Raw genomic sequence first — 26,544 nt, forward strand, 5'->3', positions numbered from 1 at the left:
GGCAGAACCAGATCCCTCGTGGGTTCCCCTTGGTCTTAGACCTGGTGTTTACCTCTACGGATGTTGGTGATCTGACACTAACTAAAAGCGAAACAAAAGAAGTGCCATGGTCAGATCACTTCCTGGTGCAACTGGACTTCTCCGCGACCCTTCCCCTCTGCAGGGAGGTGGGACCGATTTGGATGGTCCGCCCCTGCTACTTAATGGATCCAACTGGTTTCCAGAGAGCGGTAGGGGATGTTTTATCCCAAGTTGGTGGCCTCTCGGCTGATTCCCTGGTGGCCCGTTGGAATGCGGAGTTAACCAGGGCTATTGACTGTCTGGCTCCGAAACGCCCTCTCTGATTGCATGGAGCCTGGACAGCCCCGTGGTTTTCCCCAGAGCTGAGGGCGAATCGTTGAGATGGCTAGAGTGCCGGTGGCGGAAAACTCACTCTGAATCAGACTGGACACGGGCTAGAGCTCAACGTCGAGCCTACCAAGTGGCAATGCAGAAAACAGCAGCGGGAGACTTTTTCAGGTGGTTCACAATATATCAGAACCACTTGCACCACCAGGGCCTGGTAGGGACCCCAAGATCTCCTGCAGTGCTTTTGCAAAGTTGTTTGCAGATAAAGTTGCTCAGATTCAGGAGGTAGACTCCACCGTGGGAGCAGGGACAGGGCGGGAGAGTAGCACTGTCTAGTTCTGTCTAGTCCTGTTACATGGGATCAATTCCAATCTGTTACCTCCGAGGATGTGGACAGGCTGCTTGGACAAGTGAAACCAACCACCTGTCTCCTTGATCCTTGCCCATCCTGGCTGATAAAAACGAGCCGGGAAAGGCTGGGCGATGGGCTCTGCGGGGTAGTGAATGCTTCTCTCTGTGAGGCAGCCTTCCCAGACCCACTGAAAGAGGCGGTCATTAAACCGCTTTTTAAAAAAACTTTTTTAGACCCAGCCAATTTGGCCAACTATCGCCCAGTCTCAAATTTACCATTCTTGGGCAAGGTGGTTAAGCGGGTGGTTGCCGAACATCTCCAAGCATGCCTGGAGGATACGGACCATTTGGATCCCTTCCAATCAGGATTCAGGCCTCACCATGGGACTGAAACTGCCTTGGTCGCACTGGTTGATGATCTCCGGCGGGCTAGGGACAAAGGTGAGAGCTGTTTCCTAGTTCTGCTGGATCTCTCAGCGGCCTTTGACACCATCGACCATAACATCCTTCTGGACCGTCTAGAGGGGCTGGGAGCTGGGGGCACTGTTATACGGTGCTTCCGCTCCTTCCTCCTGGGCCGTGCCCAGAAAGTGGTGTTGGGGAATGAGTGTTCAGACCCCTGGGCTCTCACGTGTGGGGTGCCTCAGGGTTCCGTCCTCTCCCCCATGCTTTTTAATATCTATATGAAGCCACTGGGAGAGATCATCAGGGGGTTTGGGCTGGGTGTTCATCAGTATGCAGATGACACCCAGCTTTACCTCGCCTTTAAATCAGAACCAGTGAAGGCGGTGAAGGTCCTGTGTGAGTGCCTGGAGGCGGTTGGAGGATGGATGGTTGCTAACAGATTGAGGTTGAATCCTGACAAGACTGAAGTCCTGTTTTGGGGGGACAGGGGGCTGGCGGGTGTGGGGGATTCCCTGGTCCTGAATGGGGTAACTGTGCCCCTGCGCAGCCTGGGAGTCACTTTGGACTCACAGCTGTCCATGGAGGCACAGGTTACTTCTGTATCCATAGCAGCTGTCTACCAACTCCACCTGGTATGCAGGATGAGACCCTCCCTGCCTGCAGACTGTCTCACCAGAGTGGTGCATGCTCTAGTTATCTCCCGCTTGGACTACTGCAACGCACTCTACGTGGGGCTACGTTTGACGGTGACCCAGAAACTGCAATTAATCCAGAATGTGGCAGCTAGACTGGTGCTTTGGAGTGGCCGCCGGGACCAAATAACACTGGTTCTGAGAGATCTGCATTGGCTCCCAGTACATTTCCGAGCACAATTCAAAGTGTTAAAGCCCTAAACGGCCTCGGTCCAGTATACCTGAAGGAGCCTCTCCACCCCCATCATTCAGCCAGGACACTGAGATCCAGCACCGAGGGCCTTCTGGCGGTTCCCTCTTTGCGAGAAGTAAGGTTACAGGGAACCAGACAGAGGGCCTTCTCGGTAGTGGCGCCCACCCTGTGGAATACCCTCCCTTCAGATGTGAAGGAAATAAGTAGCTACCCTATCTTTAAAAGACATCTGAAGGCAGCCATGTTTAGGGAAGTTTTTAACATTTAACGCTGTATTGTTTTTAATACTTGATTGGGAGCCGCCCAGAGTGGCTGGGGAAACTCAGCCAGATGGGCGGAGTATAAATAATAAATTATTATTATTATTGTCAGGGGCTCAGGAGCAGAGACACAGGGAGGAAAGGAGATGGAGAGCGAAGGGGAAGAATCTGAGGGGAGTGTAGGAGAAGATGACAGTGGCCCGAGAGATTCCATGAGCCTCTCCAGCGAATCAGAAGATTCACAGAAGGGGGCGCCGATGGCCAGGGCAAGGGGGGTCCCAAGGGGGGCGCTCCAGAAGCAAGGGGCCAGCGGGGACTCCCAGAGCAGCAGTTGGAGATCAGGACCAGCTTCCCCACCAGAGCGTAGGGGGGGGGGGAAGGATCCCAGGTATCGGGACCAGCGTCTCCCCCAGTAGGGAGAGAAGATGAGTCAGAACTGGCCACGCCTCCATCGCAGAGTGAGGGAATGGAGGGGAAGTCAGGTCCAGCTAGCCCCCCCGAGGGGGGAAGCAGTGACAGGAGCAGTGTAACGGTCAGGAGGAAGGTTGCTGGCTGGGCGCGCGCGCCAAGTTCAAATGTACAGGCGCGCGGGACAGCAGGAAGCACGGATTGGGAGCCAGGTCCTAAAGCCCGCCAGAGGGAGGGGGAAGAATCTGGGGACTCAGCATCAGAAGAGTCCAGAAAGGGCAACACCCCAGCGGACAGGCGGACCCAGAGGAGGAAAGAGCAGAGGAGGAGGTGGAGCAAGGCGAGAGTCTTAAACTGGTGTCTGGGGGGTGGAGATTCAGACGGAGCTTCAGCGGTCTAGGGTTTAAGACGTAGAGCTGCGCGCTACGGCTTTGGAATGGAAACTGAACTTCAATAAAGACTTTTGTATATAACGACGACCTGGAGTTGGTCCTCTGTGAGCTGGGACCTTGGGCAGCTCTGACAATTATGATACAAGGTCAGGGTCTCTCTTGGTTTCCTTGATGTCTGGGTGGAAGTCCCCCACCTCACCCCACCCCTCCTTGTTAAGAGGCGTGTAACATGGAGCAGGGACTTCCGGGTGGCTGCCCCGTTCTGCATTGTTAGGGGTTGGACTAGGTGACCCCGCAGGTCCCTTCAGACGCTACAGTTCTATGATCCCTGTTCAGATATGGCATGCACCCGCTCAGGCAAGAAGCCCCCTGAGAAAGAACTTGCCGTCTTTTCTCATGTATAAGACGAGGTTTTTTACCCCCCAAATCAAGTGTCAAATTGGGGCTCCTCTTCTACAGGGGGAGTGCTGAGGGGGGGACGGGCGCTTGATTGTAGCCGCCAGGAAGAGATTCCCAGCTATGATTTCTTTGCTGTGGAAAGGGCTGTTGTCAACTGGCAGACGATAGGTGACTTGGCGGTTGATGCCTGCCTGCAATTGTGCAATTTGATTAATGGCTCCCTCCCCCCCAAAAAAGCTCAACCACTCTGGGCAACCCCTCCCCAAAAAAGCTTAACAAGTCTTGGCAATCTGCCCCCGTTTTCTAAATTTTGAGTGCCCAGAAATAGGGGGCGTCTTATACATGGGGGCGTGTTATACATGGAAAAACACGGTACCTTTCCCTCTCATCCGCCTCATTTACTCACCTCTCTCTCTCTCTTTTTTTCTGAAGAACTCTCTGATGAAAACTTAGAGTACTTGTTGGTGGGTAAGAAAATGCTGGGAGGAAGAACCGTCAGAGAAGCTTTGGAGATGATGGATGAAAGGGAGATTTTGGAGACCATCCTCCAACACCTCCAGCCACCTCCCCAGGTGTGTGTGATGCAGGGTGGATTTGATTGAAATCAAATCGATTTAAAGCATATTTTTACATTCTTGCTTGTATAATCTTAATATTTACAACCAGATGAAGGTTTCATTTTGGGAATAATAAATTTCCAGAGTAGTTTTTACTACTGATTTGGTTATACTGTTAGGAATGCATAGACACATAATTATGAAATTATTGTGGGGTATAATAAGTTAACTGCGTACAGACGCTTCAGGTTACATACGCTTCAGGTTACAGACTCCGCTAACCCAGAAATAGTACCTCGGGTTAAGAACTGCCATCGGCTCAGGGGCGAGAAGGGAAAAGCCAGGTGGATTTCAGAGAGCCCCCAAAGATCGTGGGAAGCAGCACTTCCTCAGTGGAGGAAGGAGAGGAGATGCAGGGGTCGGAGGAGCCAAGGCGGTGCCAGGACACCTTGCCTGAGCAAAGCGGGGAGGAGGGGGGTCCCCCATTACCCAAGCCTTCCTTGCGCAGTAGGCTTCCGCGCAGAGAGGGGAGGCGCAGACTGGGCCCCAAGAAATTACTCTGCTGGGGAAGGTTGAAGGGCCGCCCACTCTCAGATTCTGCCCGTGAATGAGCAAGACACGGAATAGAGGCGCTCTGCATTCTAAAGGTTTTGATCACTAAGAAGAAAGCTGGAAAACCGACTCTTGAGCCATATTTCCTGATTGCTCTCAAGCAACCAACCGGTACCTCTAACAGTGGTGCTTCATGTTAAGAACAGTTTCAGGTTAAGAACGGACCTCCGGAAAGAATTACGGTACGTTCTTAACCTGAGGTACCACTGTATATTTGGACAACTTTTCTGCTGTACCTTATTGGAAGAAAAATAACCATTTTCTTAATTAGAATTTAAACAATTTATTTAACTAAAACAATAACATTATAGCATATATATCCATGTTTGTTAACTGATGTGGTTAACTTTTTTTAAAAAAAATTCTTAGAATGAATTTTAGCATATATGAAAAACTTAAAATAAATCCTTACTTCCCAGTGAATAGCCGTTGGACTATAATGCAACTTAAAAAGAAAAATATATTTCGGAAGATTTTTCCTCCAAAAGCATTTTATTTTAGAAATCCAAATTAATTTTTTAAAAAATGTGATTTAAATCAAAGAAATCCATTTTTAAAAAAAGGGGGTCATTGATTTTTAGCCACCCTGGTCCGATGTTGCGCAGCGTGAACCAGGATTCCCCAACCTGGTGCCCTCTAAATGTTCTGGACCATATGCTGCCTGGGGCTGGTGGGAGCATGAAGAAGGGGAACTGCCATGAACTATCACAGGCAAAGGCAAACCCAGCCCTCCAGCTGTTTTGGGACTACAGCTCCCATCATCCCTAGCTAACAGGACCAGCGGGTCAGGGGTGATGGGCATTGGAGTCCCCAAACAGCTCGAGGGCCGTGTTTGCCTCGGCCTGAACTATTGGGAGCCCAGCTTGGAGGAAGGTCCTATTTGCAGATGCAAGAGACGACTTTCTCCTGGTGGGGCTTGAAAAGAGGACCAGGCAAATTTGGGGAAGCAGAGAAGGCGATCAGTGCAGCATCTGTAGACCGGAAGAAGAACCAATCCATGAACTTGATTTGGTGGGATGACTTGGACCCCAGGAAATGTTGCATGTTTTTTTCTTTAACTTTTGCAACTGATCGTTCCCGATATCTGGGAACGTTTGAGAATCCGATATTGTGCAGTAAAAGTTTTTGTGACTGTATTGTGCCCGATATGGCCAATATTTCCTCTTCGCTCTCAAGAGCAGTTAATTTGCCAGGCCTGGGCATTTGGCAGAGCAGGCAAGCAAATACTTTCTGCAACAGAAAATTTAATAAATAATCATACTGGGAGTGGTATTGTCTGTTTGTTATTATGGTATGTATTTTTGAGTTTTTATATTGTAAACCGCCCAGTGATCTTCGGATGAAGGGCAGTACAGAAATTTAATAAATAATAGTAATAGCCACAATGCCTAGATTCTGTTTGTTCATGGCAAGAAACAAAGTGCTTTAAATGAATGGTGTGTCTCCCAGTCCAGAGGATTTATTGAATCTTCTTTGGAGTGTTACTTTAAAAAAGAAGAAGAATTGATTGCAATAGATTTTACTCCAAATGATTTTTGCAAGAAGTCTATTTCTAGGCATGTGGGGTTTTTTTAGAGAAGACAAGTGGCAGATAGATGGCAACTGTTCTCTAGACAAGAAACATGACACTTTTCTTCATTTTATTCCCAGCAGAAGACATCCAAGCCTGGACACAACAAGGTAAGTCCTTGTCGTGAATTCCTCGCGGCACTTTTAGCGGAATGCTCAGAGTCCCAGGTTCTTTAGTGCAGTATTTATTATTGTGAGCTCAATATATATACAAATATCTACAGAAGCAGTTCATCTAATCAGACAGAGTACCTGCACCTTGAGGCAAAAGAAGACTCCACACTCATCTACACCACTCCACCACTATTGGACAGGCTTCCCTTTTAAACCGGTGACAGCCAATCACATTACTGCTGCGTCATTCTGACCCAGCACTTCCACAGAGAGTATTGGATCTGTAGCCTTATTGGAGTTCACTGATTGGGTCTGCGTTGCTCCGGGACAGGAGGAAGGAAGCCAAATGACACCAAGGTTGATTCAAAGAAGAAAGAGTTTATTCTGCTCTCCGGATAGCAGAAGGTACTTGCGTGATCAAGTCCACAGCAAGTCCAAAGGAATTTTAGGTGGTTCACCGGGGAGTCCCCCGGTGTCTTCCGACACCGGTACGTTCTCCTGGTCAGTGTTATCAGCAAGCCAGATGTCTCTCGCACATGGACAGCTTGAGCACATCCCACGCCTCACTTGCTGTCACCTTATCAGCTACGTAGACTAGCTGGCTGTCGTCCATTCCAAGGATGATCATAGCCAAGGCTTTCTCATCCTTTTCATCCTCCTCAGGGGGCTGCGGTGGATCTTCCACCACTTTCCACAGGCCCTCACGCTTGAGGAAGTGTTGCATGCGGACTGACCAGATGCTGTAGTTCATGGCCGTCAGCTTCTCCAGCAGCACGCCAGCTCTGGACTGCTCCATTGCTGCAGCTCCCCTCCAGCACCCACGGCTAGATAACAGCCACCTGTACTCATGCGCAGCAGAAGTGTGCTGGGCCCATAACCCTGTCACGAATTCCTTGCGGCGCTTTTAGCAGAAAGCTCAGAGTCCTAGGTTCTTTAGTGCAGTATTTATTATTGTGAGCTAAATATATATACAAATATCTACAAAAGCAGTTCATCTAATCAGACAGAGTACCTGCGCCTTGAGGCAAAAGAAGACTCCACACTCATCTACACCACTCCACCACTATTGGACAGGCTTCCCTTTTAAACCGGTGACAGCCAATCACATTACTGTGGAGGGAGGCTGGGGACACCTGTAAGAGGCTGCAGGTGCAGGTATTAGTCCTCTAAAAAAGCGGGAAGAGCCTAGGGTCAGCGTATCTAGGACAAAAGTGTGTCATGAGAATGAAAGACGAGGCTGCTGGGTTAGACCACCATCCTTATCTCACAGTGGCCAACCAGATGCCCATGGGAAACTGGAAAGCAGAATTCGAACACAGAGCACTCTCCCCTTCCTGTGGTTTCCAGCAACTGGTATTCAGAAGCATTCCTGCCTCAAACAGTGGAGGCAGAGCAATTAGGACATGCTGAACTTGTCAACTTTCAAATTCCCCAAATGAGGAGTACTAAAGAGTTGTAATAGGGACGCGGGTGGTGCTGTGGGTTAAACCACTGTGCCGCTTGGGCTTGCCGATCGGAAGGTCGGCGGTTCGAATCCCTGCAATGGGGTGAGCTCCCGTTGTTCGGCCCCAGCTCCTGCCCACCTAGCAGTTCAAAAGCACATAGTGCAAGTAAATAATAATAATAATAATAATAATAATAATAATAATAATAATTTATTTATATCCCACCCTCCCCAGCTGAAGCCAGTACTGCTCCGGGTGGAAGGTAAACGGCATTTCCGTGTGCTGCTCTGGTTTCGCCAGAAGCGGCTTAGTCATGCTGGCCACATGACCTGGAAAAACTGTCTGTGGAAGCGGACAAATGCCGGCTCCCTCGGCCTTAAAGCGAGATGAGCTTTAAGCCCAGAGTCGTTTGCGACTGGACTTAATTGTCAGGGGTCCCTTTACCTTTACCTTTACCTTTAAAGAGTTGTAACATGACTTGGGAATTCAGAAGATGTGTAAAATTGCATACAAATCATTAAAACAATTGCCTAGTACTTGCAATCTATTATTATTATTTAGTATTACCCGACATTTTCAGACGGTAAAATTGAAATTCTTTGGTTTTCCAAAAGCAGTTGATGTAGCTGGTGGGGTCTCCTCCCTGTGACTCACCCAAACCTTCCCCAACCCTTAGAACGCCCTCTATAGATACTATGGACTCAAGCTGCGGGATTCCAGGAGCGCAGAGACAGTCCACCAGTACCTGCACTTACTCCTGAGGTTGCCTCTCGAAGAGGAAGCAGACAGAGAGGTGAGTGAATGTGTGGGATGTCAGGGGGGAGGAGAGCCAGTGGGACTGGGACTGCGCTCACACGGGGACTGTCCTGGAAGAGCCTCCTCCTTCTGAACCCTCCTGATTCAAGCGCCTCCCCAGGCTGCTCCCCAGTGTCCCACCACCACAATCCAGGGTCCCCCACTCTTACTCATCCAGCCAGTCCCTGACATTACCCCACCAGCCCTCTGTCCTGATTTCCTGATTGGTCTCTGCTCATGACCTTCCTCCCTCCAAGGATTTTGTGCCCACCCACTCACCCCCTCAAAGCCTCTTACAGGAGCAACTGCTTTTCAGCATTCAACATATCTGGGCAGATTTGTTTAGTTTTGGGTTAGATCAGAGCAGCCAGCAAGTGGCCCTCAATGCCTTTCTTGGCAGCCCTCAGCAAGCTTGGAGGCACCCCTACACACCTGTAGGCCTTGCACTGCCTTCCCAAAGCTGGGTAAGGAGGTGCTGGGCTTGGGGAAGGAGGCAGGTGTGATCTGTCAGGGTCCTAGAGTCCTCAGTTAGCTCTTTCCCACCTTTGGCAAGAAGGTGGGAAGGCTCTAGGTCCCGCCAGAGCCTCGTGCCTCCTTCCCAAAACCCAGCGCCTCACCTGCCTACCTTTGGGAAGGCAGCATGCGGGCCGGGGCGTGTATGTCAAATTTTGGCCTTGCTCCCCTCTCCCACACGACAAGTCAGTGTGCGGCCCACAGGTTCTGTGCTGAACTACTCTTGTGGCCCACTTGGTATGAGAAATTGGAGCACCCTGGTTTAGATGGTGTATATTCCTGCTCTGGCGCCTTTGGGTGAGGGGTGGATTACAAATACTTCCAGGGAATAAATGGTGCATTTTAATGTAGTTGAGTGTTTAATGAAGCCAAGAACTGTATCACAAGATTTGAAAATGTCAGAATGCAAGGCATCCTTGCGTTGCAAGCTGCACGAGTCTGGGAGGTGTGGTCTGGTCAGTTCACATCAGAATTCACAAAAATATCGTTCTTCAAACCACCCCTATTATTATCCGGGATGAAAGGATCTCTTCAAATTGGTTCTCTAAGTGTCTCATTTCTCCATTCTTAAATTTGGTTCCCCACATTTCGCAGGAATCTGCTTACAGAATCACATTTATCCTCCATCCCTCATGATCAGCTTAGCTTAATGGTTGCCATCAATTTCATTTTAATTGATTTTATTTAATTTTTATAATGAAATGTTTTTAGAATGTTGTACTATTCAATTGTTGTTAGCCGCCCTGAGCCCAGCTTTGGCTGGGGAGGGTGGGATATAAATAAAATTTATTATTATTATTATCACTAATTGCAATCAAGAAAACGACATGTTTGACGTGCCTCATTCTCCCTAGGGAATTTCTGAGGCTATCGGTGTGGCTTCAAGCACCCATATTTCACAGGTGCTGATGGCAGTGCGGGACTTCGGCCACGCAGCCATTGCAAGGAATACTGAGACGTCTGAGGTAAGGGTGTGAAGTGAGGAAGGAGCGTAGCAAGAGTGTAGGTCAGCCATCCCCAGCCTGGTGCCCCTTCCCCATCCGTGTGTTTTGAATTGGAACTCCCATCAGCCCCTGACAGCATGGCCAATGGTTAGACGAAGATCCTGGCAGATTGGATCCTTAGCGGCTCTTTACATCCACACCAAAGCATGTTGGAAAAGAACGAATCCTGCCCCATTTCCAAACATGCTCTTTTTCAAGGGATGGGATCCTTACCATTCCAAAAAGGCAATTGGATCTGCTCTCAGTATGGAAGCCAGACAGCTTCCTCTGTGGGTATGTCTCAGTCATCCTTCTGAAGTGGGCTCCAGCAGTCCTGTCTCTGTGGCTCCAGATCCTAGATCTGATCTGATCCCTTGGCTCAGTCAGTCAGTCAAACAGATTCGTTAGAAACCATTGGTCACCCCCCAAAGTACACTGACCCCTGTTTTTAGGTTGGTTGTCAGATGGTTGGTTGGCATTTCTTCAATAGTGGAAGCTAATGGGGACCCCCAAGGGTCATCTAGTCCAACCCCCTCCAATGCAGGAATCTTAAGCATCCCTGAGAGATGGCCATCCAACCTCCAACGAAGGAGAGTCCACAACCTCCCAAGGGAGAGTGTTCTGCTGTCAGAAAGCTTTGAATGAAGAACCTCTTAGAGTTTGGAAGAGGGGACACCTCTCCAACTGAGGGGAGGGAGCAGAACCCAAGAGAGAAGGCAGGCGGCAGGCTGGGACAGGCAGAGAGAAAGAGGGGTGAGGTTTCAGCTGCATCCCCTGCCAAATTTGCTCTCGTGCAAGGGTTCTTCTGCCTTACGGGAGTGCCTGCTGGCCCCATTCAACTATGTTCTAGAGTAGACCCACTGAATTTAATGAAGATGACTAAATTAGGCCCATTCATTTCGACAGGTCTACTTGAAGCAAAGCATAGTTGAGTGTCGCTCTCTGTGTTCACCTCCATATATTTGTCAATTAAGCGAATTATTACAAAGGCATGTGAGGAGAATCAGAACTTACAGGGTTAAACAGTTCTGTGTGACGTCTCACATTCTGAGGCGTGGTTATGTTCACATACGGGAATCTTTCTTTGTGTGTGAGTTTCCTTTCGTTTTTGGCTGAGAGGCGAAAGGATGTCTGCTCTTTCGCTGGGCTGATTTATGATGTTTTTCTACTCATTAAAAGACTGTTGGAGTTTAGCAAGAAGCCTGCATTCAGTCTGATTTATTATCCACACATAAGGCAACAGTTTCTGCCGCTGCAAAACTCTGCTAAGGACTTTGCTAAGAGAGCTAAGGGAGCTCAAGTTTTCTATCGGCACAGACGTCCATCGGCGCAGCAGAAGTGTACTGGGCGCCATCTTATCTCACAAGGCATAGTAACTGCATGCGGATCTAACAGTTCCACAACCTGAGGGGGCCTTGGGGTCATGTGCCCCCGACTCCCCAATTCTCCAACCCAACTGGAAGGAGATCAGATCCTTTTCCTTCCATTTTCAGTTAACTTCCCTCAAGCTTCCGGTCTCCGTTTTGCAACTGTGCTAGAGGAGAAGGGAGCAGGAGCCGATGAGTCCAAGGCTCATTCACACAATAATAAACCATAGTTTATCACAGAGGTAACCAAAATGGTGCCCTTCAGATGCTACAGACTGCAACTCCCATCCCTCCTGACCTCTGGCCATGCTGGCTGAGGCTGATGGGAGCTAGAGGCCAACCTATGTTGATGCCCTCTGGTTTATTGTTACATCTGAACGCAGCCCTGAACTCTCTTGTGCTCTGCCATCCAAGAGAAATGAAACCCAGGAGTGTGGTACCTCTGGATTTTTGCTGTGAGTTGGTAAATGACCAAGGAAATTTCCCAACCCTCACTATGGAGAAGATGAGCAGATCCACCTGGTTCATTTTAATTTTTAAAAAGCAGCTCCCATGGAAAAGAGCACCAGTGGTCAGTCTACCCTACACTGTCCTGCACTTTCTCCCTGGTTGGCTGACCGAACCCAAAGAGAACACCTTCATGGTTCCTCATCATCCTGGGGAAAAAGTGACCAGTGGGGTGTCACAGGGTTCTGTCCTGGCCCGTTGTTGTTCCACGTTTTTTTAAAATAAAAGACTTGGATGAAGGAATTGAGGGGATGCTCATCAAATTTGCAGATGACACCAAACTGGGAAGGGTAACCAATGCCACAGAAGACAGAATCGGGATTCAAGATAACCTTAACAGATTGGAGAACTGGGCCCAAACTAACAAAATGAAATTCAATAGGGTCAAATGTCAGGCTCTACATTTAGGCAGGAAGAACCCGATGCACATATATAGGGTGGGGGAGCCCTGGCTTGCCAGCACTTTGAGTTTCCTGGAGGAAAAAAAATACAAAATTTGTAAGTCTGCACAACAACTTGTTGTTGTTGCTTAGTCGTTTAGTCGTGTCCGACTCTTCGTGACCCCCTGGACCAGAGCACGCCAGGCACTCCTGTCTTCCACTGCCTCCCGCAGCTTGGTCAAACTCATGCTGGTAGCTTCAAGAACGCTGTCCAGCCATCTCGTCCTCTGTTGTCCCCTTCTCCTTGTGCCCTCCACCTTTCGCACAACAACTTACTGACTACTAATATTTTCCCAGCTGCTAAAAGGTCCCAACTAAATGGTGATTTGTCTCCAATTGCACTTAACGTTCCCAAACTCACTTTCCCCACCCTTTCCCTCCAGAATACTAGCGAGACGAATGCCAGTATCACCATCATCCTTTGCTGTGGTCAAATGGCAGCCGGGGCACGGCAGGATGACCTCCCCCTTTTTATAGACCTCATCACAGAGGAGCTCCTCTTCCAATTCCAGAACAGCAGGAAGGTATGGCTCTGATTATCACACGGACTCCTGTTGTTTGTTCTCTCAGCTATACCATACTTTTCCGTGTATAAGACGAGGTTTTTTTATTATTATTATTAAAAAATGATGTTTAAAAATGAGGGTCATCTTATACACAGAGTGCATAGGGGGGACGTGGGTTTGGTTGCCGCTGCAAGACGGAGATAGTCAACAGCTATTGTGTGCGTTATTGGTGGCTGCGGCAAGGGGTGGTGTTGATTGGCTGTCGCTGCGGAAATTGGGAAGGCGATTGGCGGTTTCTGCCGGCGAGGGACAGACAATAGGTGGGTTTTGCGACATGTGTGAGTGGCAGCATAGGTTCAGCGGGTGAGCAATTTTTGGAATCCCCTCCCCCAAATAGCTGAACAACTGTGGGTAATCCTACCCCCGAAAAGCTCAGCAACTCTGGGCAATCCTTCCCCCGTTTTCTTAATTTGGAGTCCCCCCAAATAGGGGGTGTCTTATACTCGAAAAAATATGGTATATTCTGCCTTTCTCCTGTCATACTCGAAAAAATATGGTATATTCTGCCTTTCTCCTGTCCCCCGTGGTCACCATCCAGGCACTGAGCAGACCTCCTGAGCTCCATCAAGGTCCTTGCACCACACGCCTTCAGACTGTGCCCTAGGGAAGGGTTTTTGGCTTCATCCACCGAAGGGTTGTAGACTGGGGTGTATACTGGCTCCACACTTAGGACCAGATGGGGCATTACAGTGGTACCTTGGTTCTCAAACTTAATCCATTCTGAAACCAAAGCGTTCCAAACCAAGGCATGCTTTCCCATAGAAAGTAATGCAAAATGGATTAATCTGTTCCAGACTTTTTTTAAAGAAACCCTAAAACAGCAATTTAACATGAATTTAACTATCTAACAAGACCACTTCTGGGTTAGGGTTAATTTTTGGATTGGTATCTGAAGAAGTGTGCATGCACACGAAAGCTCATACCTAGAACTAACTTAGTTGGTCTTTAAGGTGCTACTGGTAGGAATTTTTTGTTTTTGGATTGGGTTAGTGTTAGGGTAAGGATTAGAATTAGGATTAGGGTCAGTGTGGCTTTATGTTTCCTTGTGATTTTGATTCAAACTCAATTTTATAAAATCCCTTCTCCTTTCAGAATGAGGCTTTGAAGAAGAGCTTTATGAAGGCAGCAACTCTAACAACCAAGGCGCTTGTGCAATCGAATGTGGGATATGTCACCTTCCCCCACAAAGACGAGCTCACCTTCTGCATCACAGTGAGTAAAAAGAAAAAGAAAAAAAGAGGGGGAATCTCCTGGGGTTTCTTTTCAGAGCGTTTTTTCTTAAAAATAGCTGTGTAGGTCTAGCTCTGGGTTGCATGTTCTGATCATCTGGCCCCAAACCATTTCTGGGTGGTCACGTTCTGCTCCAACTCAAGTTTCCAAACCCACTTGAAAGGCAGCCCTACATTGTGGCAACCTCAGCAGGATGTCACCAGTGTCTAAGTAAAAGAGGCTAGGTTCTCCCAGGAGGAGAGGGCTGTCGATGGCTCCCAGCCATGATTGCTATGTTCTACCTCCACAGAGGAAGGAAGCAATGTTTCTGAATATAGTTGCTGGAAGCCACAGGCGGGGAGAGGGCTCTTGGGCTCATGGTCTGCTCCCTGGTTTCTCACAGATGTCTGGTTGGCCACTGTGAGAATGCTGTGAGGATGCTGGACTAGATGGGCCCTTGGCCTGGTCCAGAAGGCTGATCTTATGCTGTTCTTATGCGGTAGAGCTCTGCCCAGGAGAAAAACGGATCTTATTCCCAGATCCAGGAAGCCCACTCTCCTCCCCTAGGAGGACCCACTTGCCAATTGCAAAGAAGTTGTCAAGTGGGCTGGATAGAGAGCACAACTCAGGGCTTGGTGTGGTGGCAGGGATGGCGCCTCCAGTTCCCTGACATGCTGTGTGCTTCCCCACCACAGGAGGTCATCAAAGAGGAGCCAATGGCATCACTCACCATCTTACATCCCGCAATGGAAACGATCATTCGCATGACGTAAGTACGGCCAGACACAGTACATATTTCTTCACCAGGTTTATGGACTGGTGGGTGCTGATCCTTTCCTCTCCCCTTCTTTCTCTTTTCAGTGCCTTGAGACCACGCATGGACCCCCTGCTCCGGTCTCAGCTGCTACAAAAAACCATCAGGAAGGTCTTCCAATTGCCATCATTGCAGGTTACGATGGTCAAAGCCGGGAGCTCCGTGCCGGCAACACAGAGCCAGGTGACTGGACCTTCTGCTTCTGGAGGAAAATGGGGTTGCCAGGTTAAAGGATTTGAGGGCAAAGAGTCTGAGCCGTGTAAGCTGCAAATAATGCTGCCCGAGACACTTGACCCATCACAATGATGTAACAGCCAGAGACTTGGGGTGTATATTTTTGATTTTAATCCTGTTTCCATATTTATTGCATTTCACCTTTGGCTAGAATGCATCCACGAATGATTCCTGCATGCCTGCATTTTGTGACTCTCATGCCTCCCTCCTACGCTGCATTTAATTTTATTTGTTTGTTTGTTTGTTTGTTTATATGCTGCCCATCTGACTGGGTTACTCTAGCCACTCTGGGCGGCTTCCAACAAATTAAAACACAGCCAGACATCAAATATTTAAAACTTCCCTATGCAGGGCTGCCTTCAGATGTCTTCAGATGGAAGTATAATGATGTATCTCTCTGACATCTGATAGGAGGGTGTTCCACGGGGTGGGCCCCACCACCAAGAAGGCCCTCTGCCTTGGAACACCCCAAGGAAGTTGAGCCCAGTGTGGAGTCCTGTATCTTTATATCGCATGACCTGTAACCTTACATACATCAAGAAACGTTTGATGTTTATGACTCTTTGTGTGCCTTGCTTGAACCCCTGCATAAGCTTTGTTACGAATTTGGACTAGAAGGCTCCAGAGCATATGGGATTTCCATGGGGGTCTTCAGCTTCTAACTGCTTTTGCTTCTCTCCTTCCAGGACTGTTATCAAGAGACGATCTACATCTGGCTCAACATGCTCACCAGCTTGCTGTCGGAGGCCCCCTCTCTGGAGACGCTGCAGAAGATATTAGTGGTAAGGGAGTCCCCAAGGTGTCAGAGCAGGGGGAAGCAGCAGCTCCCATGCCGGAGGACAGACCCTCTTGAAATGATTGCACGGGGGGCATCTGTGGCCAACTCACTGGTTGTGGATGCTGATGGTCAAGTGGGCCTCTGTTCTGCTAGCAATGCTTGTGCAAGGCACACAAGATATGTCCTCTGCTGATGGCCTATGGGGAAGGGCCGTGGCTCGAGGCAGAGCATCTGTCTTGCATGCCCAAGGTCCCTGGTTCAGTCCTCAGCATCTCCAGGTGGGGCTGTGAAAAGGCTCTCTGTCTGAAAGGCCAAAGGGCCAACTGCCAGTCCTCATTACCTGTGGATCAATGGCTGGGCTTGGTCTAAGGATGCTTCCTGCATTCCATTGCTATGGCTGTGGTGAGGTGTATGTTGTATTGTTGTAATTATCACACACACAAACACACCAATGACAGATTGCAGGGCAGTTCACAACATAAAAATACAAAATCAGAACAGAAAATGCATAATAAAACAAAAGCAACCCAAGAGCCAATTAATATCTAATTCTACTAAGCTGCCTCAAGTCCCTGTCTGGGAAAAAGGTGGGGTATTATTATTAATAATAATAATAATAATAATAATAATAATAATAATAATAAAAAACAAATTGCAGCAAACTTTCTCCTTTACAAAACAAACCCCTTTTGCAATTTGTCCCCTCTATGAAGCTTTGTGAATTTGCAAACCTGGATTAAGGGTTGTCCTTCCATGTGATGACGATGATTTCTCTCCCGCAGCACACAAATGGCTGGATTGACTCCACAAAAATCAGTGAGAGGCAAAGAGCAGTCAAGACCACCAACGTACTCATGAAATATGTCTCCGAGCATTTGGACTTTGATGTGAGTGACCAAGGCTTAACGCTGCAATTTCAAATCGTATTGCGTTGGAAAGTTCAGGTGTGAACTAGATGAAAGCTGTATGGCATGGCCATTCCAGGGGAAGGTGCCAGCCAGTGCTATTTTTCTAGAAAAAGAGGTGCCAGGACTCACCATGAACTCACCACCCTTGTTCTCTTATAATGGCAATAGTGCCCACCTGAGAGGTGCCAGTGTTAGCTTTTTGCAGTATAGTAGCACTGCAGAGAGCTTGCTGGGGAGACAATGCATAAAAAGGGACTCAAAAATAACTTAAACAAGATTTTAATAGCAAAAACAAAAACTCCTTATACACTAAATACACCAACAACAAACCAGACCCAACCACCAACCCATCCCCCAGGGTAATGGGAAAGCTAGGTGCTGCTCCTTATATACTACACCCAAATGCTGACACAGCTTAATCAATACAACTCAGCACCTGCTATGTTTCACAGCTGTAAAGCTGGGTCTCGTTATTTTGCTCTGGCCCCTTAAAGACATACACAACTGGTGGAACAATGATGAACCTTTACATTTAAAGAAACCATTCAACATTTCCCCTGCGGTTCATCATTGTGGAACAAAAACATAAAGCATATTTTGTACATGTCTTTCATGTGTAACCTTTGGAAGTGCTTTAGTAAAAATGTCTGCAATTTGATTGTCACCTGGAACATATTGAAATACAATCATTTCATCAGCAATTAGTTTCTTTACAAACTGTAAACGTAACCTTAAGACTCTAGTGCGCTGAGTATTGGTCTCTGAAAACAGGATAGCGAGTCCACTCTGGGAATCAAGGTAAACTCTTACTAGTAGTGTTACTTTCATCTGTAGGTCTGCAAATACTTGCAGATACCATTCCACATCACGAGTGGCCTGAACGCATGCACATAATTCACTCTCTGTTGTGGAGAGACAAATAATGGTTTGTGTCTGGGACTTCCATTCAAATGGACAACCTTTATAACAAAACACCATACCAGACACACCCCTGCAATTATTTTGTTCCACTGCATGAGATGCATCGCAGAAAATTTCAAAACCTTTGTCAATACATGATGTAAACTGCAACCTATAATGTTTGGTATGTTTAAGGTACATTACCACTCTCTTAAGAGCAGAGAAACATTGCGTAGTGGGCTTTTCCACAAATTTTGCCAGAAAGTGAAAAGCATAAGTTATATCTGGTCTTGAGATTCTTTGAATTAAATTTAGCTTGCCTATAGCAGAACGATACAAAGTTTTGTTAGGAAATGGCTTATCTCCACCTGTAAAGGTGAAACCACATACCATAGGCGTTTCCTTCCCATTTGCATTTTCTTAAACCCATTTTGAATCAATAAGTCTCATATCTGGGGTTTGTGGTACAAGAGACCAGGTGTTATGCTCTTTTAAAGAAGCTATCTCAGAGTTGATAGCTTTATACAATTTACTTGGTGCTTAGGTAAATTCTGAACATCATTGTAGCTTTTTGGCTCAAAAACCACCTTATTGGCATACACAGTATTTAAAAGTTCATCTGCAAAACGTTGTGGCTTCTGTCTCTTTCTATCTGAACGTCTCAGTCCGGAAGGAGAGTCAGACTCCTCAGACTTAATGGGACTAAGTAAACTACTAGTTTCAGGTTGTAAATCATCATTGTCAGACTGAAGAGGTGCCTGTAGGCTAAGATCACGGTCAGAAAACTCAAGAGAATCTAACCTCCCCTCGGGTGCCTGTGACTTTAAATCATCAAACAAATTATCAGATTCAACAGGCTTTTTGTCTTGTTCCATTAATTCAGAAGCACCATTTCCTCCTGCTGCTGCTTCTTCCTCTTCTTCCTCAGTATCATTTATACCGTTAGTATCTTGGAAAACAGAAACGCCATTCCAATTTACAGTTTGTATCATGCTTCTGGTAATATGAAATTTGCCAGTTGCTGGTATGTAAATTCTGTATGCCCCCTTCTGGTAGCCCATTAATTTTCTCAGAACACTACACTCACCCAATTTCTGCTTAGCGGGATAATGCATAATTACATCTGAATCCCAAATGCGTAGGTGTCAGAGCTGCCTCCAGGTCCCAGCTCACAGAGGACCAACGCTAGGCTGTAGTTATGTACAAAAGTCTTTATTGAGATTCAGTCTCCATTTTAAAGCCGCAGCGTGCAGCTCTACGTCTCGACCTTAGACCGGCGAAGTCCTGTCTGAGTCTCCTCCCCCTCCACACCAGTTTAAGACTCTCGCTTTGCTCCACCTCTTCCTAAGTTCCTTTCTCCTCTGGGCCCTCCTGCCCGCTAGGGTCTCATCCTTCCTGGACTCCTCTGACGCTGACCCTGACGATTCTTGCCCTCCTTCCGGCGGGCTTTAGGACCTGGTTCCCTATCCGGGCTACCTTCTGTGCCGCTCGCCTGTACCTTTGAACTTGGCGCGCGCGCCCAGCCTGCAACTTTCCTCTTAACCGTTAACTCGCTCTCCGATGGAGGCGTGGTCAACCCTGACTCCTCTTCTCTCGCTGGTGGTGCATATGTGGGCTCTGACACCTGGGACTCCTCCCCCCCACTACGCTCTGGTGGGGAAGCTGTTCCTGATTTCCAACTGCTGCTCTGGGAGTCCCCGCTGGCCCCTTGCTTCTGGGGTGTCCCCCTTGGGTCGCCCCTTGCCCTGCCCATCGGCGCCCCCTTCTGTGAATCTTCCGATTCGCTGGAGAGGCTCATGGAATCTCTCGGGCTGCTGTCATATTCTCCTACGCTGCCCTCGGATTGCTCCCCCTCGCTTTCCATCTCCTCTCCTCCCTGCGCTCCCGCTGAGTCCCTGACAGTAGATATTTCAGATTAGGGCGTTTTTTAAACAGCTTCTCATAGGGGGTGACATCTAAACCAGAATGATAACTGCGATTTCTAACGTAACAAAAGGCATTGAGCGCTTCAGCCCAAAAGACTTTGGGCAGATTAGCATCGTATAGATAAGTTTTAACCCCTGCCTGCAGGTCATGCTGCACAACTTCAACAAGCCCATTTTGCCAGGGACTTCGGGGGCAAGATAACTCGTGAGTAGGCCCCTGTGCCTCAGAAAAAAATTCCCCGCCCCGGTCAGAAAACAGATACTTAATTGGTTTGTTAAAATGCATTTTTACCCAGTTGCAAAAAGCTCTGTACTTCTCAAATGCTTGGGACTTCTCAGCTATTGCATAAGTCCAACAATATCTACTATACTTGTCTATCAGGGTAAGCCAGTACTTAGAACCTCCTAATGATGGTGGGAGTGGCCCAACTAAATCACAATGTACATGCTCAAATGGCTCAGTTATTTTCCTATCTGAGCACCTACCCTTGCGTGCAACCTTAATCTTATTCTTGCAACAGGATAGACATTGCATAAAGAATTTACATGGTTTTAAGTTTAGGCCATTAACAATATTCTTTGTCTTAATTACATCAGCAAAATTCAGGTGTCCCAGAATTCTGTGTGCTTCATGGACACACCCGGAATGTGGCCTTACACTCCTCAACCACTGGCTTGACTGTGCTGCTCTGCAATTTATAGGCGATTGGGAGTAGGTGTGAAAATACAGTCTATATAATCAGAGTCCCGGGCATACAATAGACGTTTGTTCCCATTGAAAAACTCACACATTGACTTTAAGAAACGCACAGTTATGCCTTGACGAGCAAAACTTCTTACTGACAATAAATTGTCCACTGACGGGCAGTAAATGCAGTTCGCTATCGTAATGTTTAAAGAGTCAAGTTTAATAGTACCCCTGCCAAGCGACTGCAATACTTGTGAATTGGCTAAATGTACATTACCAATTTCCTCTTCGAAAGAAATAAACAAGCTTCGATTGTTGCAAATGTGCTGAGATGCTCCTGAGTCCACAATAAAAGACTTCCACTTGGCACCTTTAATTCTTTTACGATCTGTAGTCCGAGCATGAAAAGCTCGCGGCTCGTTTCTGTCTTTACGGTACAATGTCGGCTGCTGGGCTGATGACTGTGACTGACGAACAGAAACAGACTTGGGAGTACTTTGCTTTCTTTTGGATCTGCAGTCCTTTGCAAAATGTCCCTGCTTATTGCAGAACCAACAACGCTTTGCAGCTTTAAATGCAGTCGTATCAACACAAGTTTGCATATGGCGTTACTCATTGTTTCTGGAAATAGGAGTGCTTATGGCACAAGCCTCCCTTCTATCCAACTCGCCCATTAATCGTGCCGTTATTTATTTTTTAATAAATTTTTATTAAGATTTTAAAGGTTACAAAAAAATAAGAAAAAATACAGTCAAAAAAGAAAATAAGAATAAAAAAAACAATACATATATCAAAATACAGAAAAAAGAAAGATAAAAAACAAAGGTAAAAAGAAAAAAAGTAAAAAAGCAAATCAAACCTTTAACTCGCTTAGTTGCAATCACTTATTTCCTTGACTTCCTCATGCCTCCCATTTTTGTATTCTAATTCTGTTAGATATTCTAGCAAATCCTTCCAACCTTGTTTTTATCCTAATAGTTTATCTTAACATACTATACTTCCCCTCTTTATATTTTAATTCATATAAATATTTCAACACATCCTTGATCTTAATTTTATCCTCATATCTTATCTTAATATACTGTAATTTTCCATTCTTTCCTTCACCAAGTTATCATCCACTTTAACTTTGTTTAATCTTATTTCCCATTAAAACTTATATATCTGTACTTAAGACATTTCCCCTAAGGTCAAAGAAAAAATTCAATTCCGCAATTTTCCCATCTCTCATTAAAAAAAAATTTATATTATATATACTTTAGATTCCCAATTTTCTTTCACCAAATCCCCTCCCCGGTTTCGGCCCCTCAATAGTTCCATTAATCTCGGAAAACCATCAGCCCGGAGATCTTAAATCCGAGGCTCTTAAGTCTCTCTCCTGTCCCCTCTGCCAGTCTTTTTGATAGTCTTTAATGTTGAAAATCAGATCTTGGGGAAGCCCCAACCCAACAGTCATCATATTACTTCCTGCCAAACTTCCATAGTTAAAAGTAGGGCCTATAAAGTATTCCAAATCTTGTTTCACACTCTTTTCAAATCCAAAGGCCCCCAAAGCTCCAATCTGCCAATCTCCACCTGGCTCAGATTTATATTCCAAAGGTCATTTGATCTCCACATAGGGTGATCTCTCCATCTTTCATCTTCCAGGCCAAACCAGGCTTCCATCTCCAAATATTTACTTCTCCTAGTTGTCATCATGTAGGGCCTCAAGTAGTAATCCACTATTTGCCTCTGTAGGGTTACGGGTCCCCCTTTCCTCACTTTGCTCACAACAAGATTCTCCTTTTCAAATTTTTCAATTTGTTCAGTTGAAAGAGGTTCCTGTGCTTGGTTCTTGTCCACTTCTTTGCCAAAACCTACTTTTGTTTCCAAGATTACCACGTTAGTAGCCATAACATTTATCTGGTCTTGCAGCTTTCCCAAGAGATAAAATGTCCTGTTCAGTTCACACTCGATTTCCTTCCTAACAGCCATACTTAAATAGTCCAAGGTCAAAAACTAGTTTCTCAAGGCTTTTATCTTTAGCTGCATCCTTACGACAATAACCCAAAGCTCCCTCTAGAGGGATTCAAATTCTTTTTCACTCCTTCCAGCACCGACCCAAAGGTCCCATACACTGAATTATAACAGTTCCTTTCTTCCTTTTAAACATAAAGTTGTAACAAAAACAGGCAGTAGAAACAAAGTCCTTCTTTTGTATCCTAACAGCTAACTTGACAGCTGTCAAATCACTGTCAACGGGCTCACACAGACCACTCCCGGGTCTGGGGATGTGGCACTTCAATTTCACGGATTTTAACCTTCTCCTGCAGGTTCCCCTGCTTCCAAAAAAGATATTGATGATAGTTTCAATCAATGGAATTTAGGTCCTTTACACAAAACTCTCCACGACCTTAGTTAACTGGTTCTTTGCTTCAGTTTATTTACAGAAAGGGGAGGCGGACTTCCTGTTTGGACCTTCCCTGATCGGTACCATTTTTTTAAAAAAAAACTTTAAATACTTTAGAATTCCAATTTCCGTTCTACTCACGGGTTGCTGTTTAAAATCCATTTGTCCACAAGAAAAAGTCAGCGCTCTCCAGCAACGGCTACGCGGCTTCACTCCATAAAAATAGCGGTCGATTCAAAACACCGTGCCGCTCACCCCACGTCACTTCGGAACCCCCGAAAAGGGGTTTCCCTGTGGGTAGGGGGGCGCTCCTGGTGTCAACCGAATCCCACGTTCCCAGGCTTCATCCGCCTGGGATTTCTAAAGGGTCTCCGCCTTCGCCGCGGTGGTACGACCCGAATTCCACGGAGCGGGTTCCTCTCAGTCAGAGGAATGCTGCCATTGCCGATGGCGCTAACCCGGAAGTCCGCTAATCATGCCGTTACCCCTTCCACGATTAATTGTGCTGGTGGAACGGCAGATATCTGGCTAGCTACACCATCAAAGTCCTCATTAAGGGAAGAAAGAATGATAAAAACATACTGAATATAAGGTATCTCCATGTCCCTTCAAATTAATTCGCAGTGTATTGCCTCCAGATGTCTCAAGTGTGCTGCCAAATCACTACCAGGCTGCAACTTGGTCTGGTACAGCTGCTTGAAAAACGTCAATGCAGACACTGACTCTTTTCTAATATGCACTGCTGCAAGACTGTCCCACATTTCTTTGGCAGTTTTCTTATTTCTTATATAGACTACTTGCTGGTCACTGACTGCCAAATTAATTATTGCCCTGGCTTTTGCATCTCCTTTCGACCAAGCATTAGTTACAGGGTCAGGAGGGTCATCAGTTACATAGGTCCATACTTCTCTAGAGGTCAAATGCGCCTCCACCTGAAAAGACCATAACTATAGTTCTCATCTGTTAGCTGTGGGAACACCAGAGCCTTCTCAGCCACCTTTGCCGACTGAGAGCCAGTGTGGTGTAGTGGTTAAGAGTGGTAGTCTCCTAATCTGGGGAACCGGGTTCACGTCTCCGCTCCTCCACATGCAGCTGCTGGGTGACCTTGGGCCAGTCACACTTCTTTGAAGTCTCTCAGCCCCACTCACCTCACAGAGTGTTTGTTGTGGGGGAGGAAGGGAAAGGAGAATGTTAGCCTGAATTACCTGAATTAGAGAAGGGCAGTTTGATAGAATTTCTGACACAGGAATTTGCAGAGTTCTGGAAGTTGGATTTGAAACAAGAAGAATTCAAAATCGTGAGGGCCTTCAGACTTGGAAGAGGAGGAAACAAGAATAAAATAAGGGACTGTCTGATTACTCTCCGATCTAAAGAAGAGAGAGATAAAATTTTGGGTCTGCACTTTCAGAATTCTTTGACAATTCTGCAGTCAAGAGTGGAAATCTTTAAAGATATACCGAAACATCTGTAATGGTTATAAGGGGTTACTTGTGCGTAAGTTGCTGTCACTTTTGGCTAGATTGCCTGGCTAACCATGCTTTTGGCTGAAAGCCCTCACTCTGTGGCCGTTCAGTCGCTTGCAGAATCCGTCAGTGGGCGTTTCTTGAACCTCTTCCAGCATAAGAGCTGTTTGACGCCAAGTCTCCGCCTACTTTCCCTGCGTGGGACTCTTCTGCGCAAGGAAGGAGTGGGCAGAGGTGTGCCCGTGCTCTCTCCACTGGTCTCAGATGAAGGGTCCTGGAGACCTCTCTCTGAATCCTCCATCTCCCTCCCTTCTCTACTGGTGTTACGTTGAATTCCTTCCCCCCTGCTGGTCCCCTCTCCTGCATCGCTTTGGAGCCCAGCCTCCACCTCACGCTCCAATGTCAGGTCCCTGACAACATCTTTTGGATCTTAGGTCCAACTTTGGAGATTTGGTTGCCCTGTTGAGAAGGAACAAAAATCATCTTCAGGTGGGAATTTCCCCAAGGCCTATTCTTTAGCTTTAAAGGAAGAAAGATAAAGATAAGATCAGTGGAGGAAAAAGATAAGTTTTTGGGAAACCATGGAGAAGATCTGCAGAAAGAACTTGGAAAAGAGCCAGGAGTTTTGGACAGAAGTTCACCAAAAAGAGGGAAATCAACACCACTGACAGAAATAGATAAAGTACTAAGTGCTGTTGGAGGAGAAGCAGAGTAACTACATCATGGCACTGCAAGTATTAAGCTGGAATGTGAATGGACTCAACTCCCCGGAAAAAAGGCAAGAGTCTTTCATTTATTAAAAAAAGAACAATTGGATTTGATTTGTCTACAAGAAACACATGTGATAAGGCTACACAGGAAGATATTGAGCAATAAAAGATTGGGACATGAATTTATTTCATCAGACAAAGTTAAGAAAAGAGGAGTAGTACTTTATGCAAAATGAAATTGATGAATCAGGAAATAGAATGGAAGATCAAACAGATGAGACAGAAGACATTTGAATTGGCAAATAAATGTGGGAAACTGCTGGCTTGGCAAATGAAAAAAAGACAAAAACTTCCATTTTAAAGCCGCAGCGTGCAGCTCTACGTCTCGACCTTAGACCGGCGAAGTCCCGTCTGAGTCTCCTCCCCTTCCACACCAGTTTAAGACTCTAGCCTTGCTCCACCTCTTCCTAAGTTCCTTTCTCCTCTGGGCCCTCCTGCCCGCTAGGGTTTCATCCTTCCTGGACTCCTCTGACGCTGACCCTGACAATTCTTGCCCCTCCTTCCGGCGGGCTTTAGGACCTGGTTCCCTATCCGGGCTACCTTCTGTGCTGCTCGCCTGTACCTTTGAACTTGGCGCGCGCGCCCAGCCTGCAACTTTCCTCTTGACCGTTAACTCGCTCTCCGATGGAGGCGTGGTCAACCCTGACTCATCTTCTCTCGCTGGTGGTGCATATGTGGGCTCTGACACCTGGGACTCCTCCCCCCCACTACGCTCTGGTGGGGAAGCTGGTCCTGATTTCCAACTGCTGCTCTGGGAGTCCCCGCTGGCCCCTTGCTTCTGGGGTGTCCCCCTTGGGTCGCCCCTTGCCCTGCCCATCGGCGCCCCCTTCTGTGAATCTTCCGATTCGCTGGAGAGGCTCATGGAATCTCTCGGGCTGCTGTCATATTCTCCTACGCTGCCCTCGGATTGCTCCCCCTCGCTCTCCATCTCCTCTCCTCCCTGCGCTCCCGCTGAGTCCCTGACACTATTACTAATTTGGAAGTGGAGGGAAAAAATATACAGAATCCAGTGGAGATCAGGAAGTGCTTTTAGAGGTATTTTAAACATCTATATAAACAGGAGACTCAGAAAGAAATGGACATTGATCGATTTTTGAAAATAAATGGATTACAAAAAATCTCTCAAGAAAATAAGCTAATGTTGAATTATAAAATAACAGACCAGGAGGTAGAAGGAGCCATTCAGAACATGCAATTGGGCAAATCCCCAGGGCTGGATGGTTTCACTTCAAGATATTATAGATCCTTGAAAGAATGGCTAGTACAGCCTTTAAAGGAAGTTTGCAATGAAATACTGGAAGGGAAAAAGGCACCAGAGTCGTGGAAGGAAGCTTATATTACACTTATACCGAAAACAGAGTCTGAGAAGACACAGCTTAAGAACTACCGCCCCATATCTTTGCTCAATGTGGATTACAAAATTTTTGCTGATATTATGGCTAAAAGACTAAAAAAGGTACTAGTAGAAGAAATCCATAAAGATCAAGCGGGCTTTCTCCCGGGGAGACACTTGTCTGACAATACGAGGAATATAATTAACATTTTAGAAA

The 26,544-nt window shown here is 46.7% G+C and overlaps 1 protein-coding gene across 1 annotated transcript in view; it reads left to right on the forward strand.

The window, feature by feature from the left end:
* Positions 1-26,544, forward strand: part of LOC307199633 (uncharacterized protein) — a 371,007-nt gene that overhangs the window by 337,825 nt on the left and 6,638 nt on the right. Inside the window, exons 6-10 of the mRNA XM_079947594.1 lie at positions 14,009-14,128; positions 14,821-14,894; positions 14,987-15,122; positions 15,860-15,955; positions 16,734-16,895. Of these exons, the coding sequence (XP_079803720.1) occupies positions 14,009-14,128; positions 14,821-14,894; positions 14,987-15,122; positions 15,860-15,955; positions 16,734-16,895 (588 nt within the window). The remainder of the gene's footprint in view (positions 1-14,008; positions 14,129-14,820; positions 14,895-14,986; positions 15,123-15,859; positions 15,956-16,733; positions 16,896-26,544) is intronic.

The sequence above is a fragment of the Podarcis cretensis genome (genome assembly GCF_951804945.1).
Source record: "Podarcis cretensis genome assembly, chromosome: 12".
NCBI lineage: Eukaryota > Metazoa > Chordata > Lepidosauria > Squamata > Lacertidae > Podarcis > Podarcis cretensis.